This window comes from Pollachius pollachius (assembly GCF_949987615.1).
Source record: "Pollachius pollachius genome assembly, chromosome: 6".
Classification (NCBI taxonomy): Eukaryota; Metazoa; Chordata; class Actinopteri; order Gadiformes; family Gadidae; genus Pollachius; species Pollachius pollachius.
The window spans coordinates 579,740-584,076 of record NC_136939.1 but is presented as its reverse complement, the minus strand read 5'-3'; the positions used below and the strand labels follow the sequence as shown (position 1 = coordinate 584,076).

Sequence of the window (4,337 nt, the reverse complement as noted above, 5' to 3'; positions counted from 1 at the left end):
GTTTCCGTTTTGAGTTCACCGCGTCATGAATCAAACCACCGGACTAAACCCTGATTAGTCTCTGTATCAGCAGTGTTCTCCTGTGGAACTGGGGCGTTCTCTCTTGTACTTAAGGTGATAATCAACTTCATTTCATGTTTCAATTATTTTTTAATTATAGTTTATTGGCGGCTGGTGCGCTTTGAAGCCCTGATTGCTCCGAGCGGTCGGTGTTTAAAACACGGCCTCAGGCAGCTCACAGAAAGACTGACCTGCTTTAGAAAGAAGGCCCCTAGGAACTAGGACCCGCTAGGAACTAGGACCCGCTAGGAACTAGGACCCTCTAGGAACTAGGACCCGCTAGGAACTAGGACCCGCTAGGAACTAGGACCCTTTAGGAACTAGGACCCGCTAGGAACTAGGACCCTCTAGGAACTAGGACCCGCTAGGAACTAGGACCCGCTAGGAACTAGGACCCTCTAGGAACTAGGACCCACTAGGAACTAGGACCCGCTAGGAACTAGGACCCTTTAGGAACTAGGACCCGCTAGGAACTAGGACCCGCTAGGGACTAGGACCCTCTAGGACCCTCTGGACCCTCTGGACCCTCTAGGACCCTCTAGGACCCTCTGGACCCTGTAGGACCCTCTAGGGACTAGGACCCTCTGGACCCTCTAGGTCCCTCTAGGACCCTCTAGGACCCTCTGGACCCTCTAGGACCCGCTAGGACCCTCTGGACCCTCTGGACCCTCTAGGACCCTCTAGGACCCTCTGGACCCTCTGGACCCTCTGGACCCTCTAGGACCCTCTAGGACCCTCTAGGGACTAGGACCCTCTGGACCCTCTAGGTCCCTCTAGGACCCTCTAGGACCCTCTGGACCCTCTAGGACCCTCTGGACCCTCTAGGACCCTCTAGGACCCTCTGGACCCTCTAGGACCCGCTAGGACCCTCTGGACCCTCTGGACCCTCTGGACCCTCTAGGACCCTCTAGGACCCTCTGGACCCTCTAGGACCCGCTAGGACCCTCTGGACCCTCTGGACCCTCTAGGACCCTCTAGGACCCTCTGGACCCTCTGGACCCTCTAGGACCCTCTAGGACCCTCTGGACCCTCTAGGACCCTCTGGACCCTCTGGACCCTCTAGGACCCTCTAGGACCCACTAGGACCCTCTAGACCCTCTAGGACCCTCTGGACCCTCTGGACCCTCTAGGACCCTCTAGGACCCACTAGGACCCTCTAGACCCTCTGGACCCTCTGGACCCTCTAGGACCCTCTAGGACCCTCTGGACCCTCTAGGACCCGCTAGGACCCTCTGGACCCTCTGGACCCTCTAGGACCCTCTAGGACCCTCTGGACCCTCTAGGACCCTCTGGACCCTCTAGGACCCTCTAGGACCCTCTAGGACCCTCTGGACCCTCTAGGACCCTCTGGACCCTCTAGGACCCTCTAGACCCTCTGGACCCTCTGGACCCTCTAGACCCTCTGGACCCTCTGGACCCTCTAGGACCCTCTAGGACCCTCTGGACCCTCTAGACCCTCTGGACCCTCTAGGACCCTCTAGGACCCTCTGGACCCTCTGGACCCTCTAGACCCTCTAGACCCTCTGGACCCTCTGGACCCTCTAGGACCCTCTAGGACCCTCTGGACCCTCTAGACCCTCTAGACCCTCTGGACCCTCTAGGACCCTCTAGGACCCTCTAGACCCTCTGGACCCTCTAGACCCTCTAGACCCTCTGGACCCTCTGGACCCTCTAGGACCCTCTAGGACCCTCTGGACCCTCTGGACCCTCTAGGACCCTGCAGGACCTGGCATGTCCTCCGAGGCTAGAAGGGAAACAGTAGAGACGCTCTTTATTTGCCGTTGTCAGGGTCAGCAGGAGGTTGTGCAGGATGGTCGGCCCAGTGGTTCAGACCCAGAGCTGAATACTGATGTTAAGCTGGGCTGTATGACAGGCCGCGGACTTACAGAGACGGGGAGCTGGAAATAACGCAAGAAAGACATCCCAGAATAATCATGTTTCCAGTGCAGTGCTACCACCAAGACTTTATCAGCTATCACACACACACACACACGCACGTTTGTGCATAAACCCACACGCACATACTTGCATACACACAAACACACATATGCACACATACAACCATACATATAGGCACACACACATGCACACACCAAACCATACATACACACACACACACATACATGCACACACACAACCACACACACGTGCATGCACACAAAGCCGTCTGTTGTCACACATAAATAAACACACACAAACATACAAATACCTACAGTTGCATGCACGAACACATACACACACATAACCACACATGCATGCACACGTGCACACAAAGCCGTCTGTTGTCAACAGCATAATGGCAGGATACATATTTAGTAAGCTGCCGAGCTTCCCACTGAGCTACTCCCCAGAAACCAGTTAGACGTTATTTCTCAGCTGGTTTTCTCCCTGTAGCCTATGAAGCTGTTTTTTTAATCCAAGGATCTGAACGCTGGTTCAGATCCTTGGATACCTCCGCTGATGAACCATTAGCCGTTACCGATTCGTATCAGAATGCAGAACCCAAAGCAGGGCAGGTGGGTTCCACCCTCTGAACACAGACCTTACGTTAACGTAATGAGGAGCAGGCAGCTCTCCACCTACTGAGGCTCTGCAGAGAGACGGTCGCTATAGTTACAGGTGGTATGGAGCTCCATTCAGACGCCGCACACGCTAAGGGAAACCACGGCTATCTAGGAGACACTTTTATCCAACGTGATTGAGAGTAAATAATGCGACGGACAGTGGACAGTGTGAATTCAGGACGAGGTTGGAGACCGGAGTATCCTGCAGTATTTTGGCTACCTCTAGCTCACTGTGAAGAAAGACACACAACACAGCTCTGATCACTAGATCACTAGTGATGTGACAGGTCTAGATCACTAGTGATGTGACAGGTCTAGATCACTAGTGATGTCACAGGTGTAGATCACTAGCTATGTGTCAGGTCTAGATCACTAGTGATGTCACAGGTCTAGATCACTAGTTATGACACAGGTCTAGATCACTAGTGATGTGACAGGTGCAGATCACTAGTGATCTCACAGGTCTAGATCACTCGTGATCTCACAGGTCTAGATCACTACTGATGTCACAGATCTCGATCACTAGTTATGTCACAGATCTAGATCACTAGTTATGTCACAGGTCTAGATGCAGATCACTAGTGATCTGCACCTGTCACATCACTAGTGATCTCATAGGTTTTGATCACTAGTGATGTCACTAGCAGACAGGTGTAGATCACTAGTGATGTCACAGGTGTAGATCACTAGTGATGTCACAGGTGTAGATCACTAGTGATGTGACAGGTGTAGATCACTAGTGATGTGACAGGTGTAGATCACTAGTGATGTCACAGGTGTAGATCACTAGTGATGTAAAAAGCAGACAGGTGCAGATCACTAGTGATGTCACAGGTGTAGATCACTAGTGATGTCACAGGTGTAGATCACTTGTGATGTCACAGGTGTAGATCACTAGTGATGTCACAGGCAGGTGGAGGGGACCCACCTGGGACGGAGGTCCCGAGCGCCACAAACACCACGGCGGTGACGGAGTCCTTGAGGCCGACGGTGCAGCCGAAGTGCGAGGCGAGGTCTCCGGTGACGGCCGTCAGAACGCCGATCAGGGAGATGGACACGAAGAAGCAGGCCCAGCCGTTCCAGTACTCGGTGGGCGGGACGAAGGCGAACAGAACCTTCCAGAACACGGTGAGGAAGTGCATGATGTAGTCGAAGCAGGAGGGCAGGCGCTCCTCGCCGCTATCCTCGTCGTCATCGTCACCTGGAGACAAACAAGCACATTAACAAACAGACAAACAAAGACATAAACAAACAGACAAAGACATAAACAAACAGACAAACAAACAGACAACAGACACATAAACAAACACATAAACAAACAGACAAACAAAGACATGAACAAACAGACAAAGACATAAACAAACAGACAAACAAACACATAAACAAACAAATAAAATAAAAACAAATGAACAACCTTTGGTCCAACAACAACTTCAGAGTAAAAGCCCTCAGCGGTCCTTCTCTTAAAGGCCGCACCACGACATGATACCAAAGTAAAGGTCCCCAATAGCAGCCCCTCGCCACAACACTGCTACACTTAAACCACTGGAAATCCTACCAAATATTAATTATTCAATGATATAATTTTTCTTGGTGTTGACTTGGTGTTCACCAAGTCATGCATTTTTGATACCATGATAAAATCAGCAGACCTTAAAAATCATTAAAACAGGCCTCCCATCTGAGGCTAAAACCCAGTAGAACAGGCCTCCC

The 4,337-nt window shown here is 51.7% G+C and overlaps 1 protein-coding gene across 1 annotated transcript in view; it reads right to left on the bottom strand.

Annotated features, from left to right (window-relative positions):
• Window positions 1–3,394: 3,394 nt before the first annotated feature.
• Window positions 3,395–4,337, bottom strand: part of LOC307077538 (sodium/calcium exchanger 1-like) — a gene marked incomplete at both ends in the record, with an annotated part of 13,656 nt that continues 12,713 nt past the window's right edge. Inside the window, 2 exons of the mRNA XM_079738966.1 lie at window positions 3,395–3,468; window positions 3,553–3,825. Of these exons, the coding sequence (XP_079595092.1) occupies window positions 3,395–3,468; window positions 3,553–3,825 (347 nt within the window). The remainder of the gene's footprint in view (window positions 3,469–3,552; window positions 3,826–4,337) is intronic.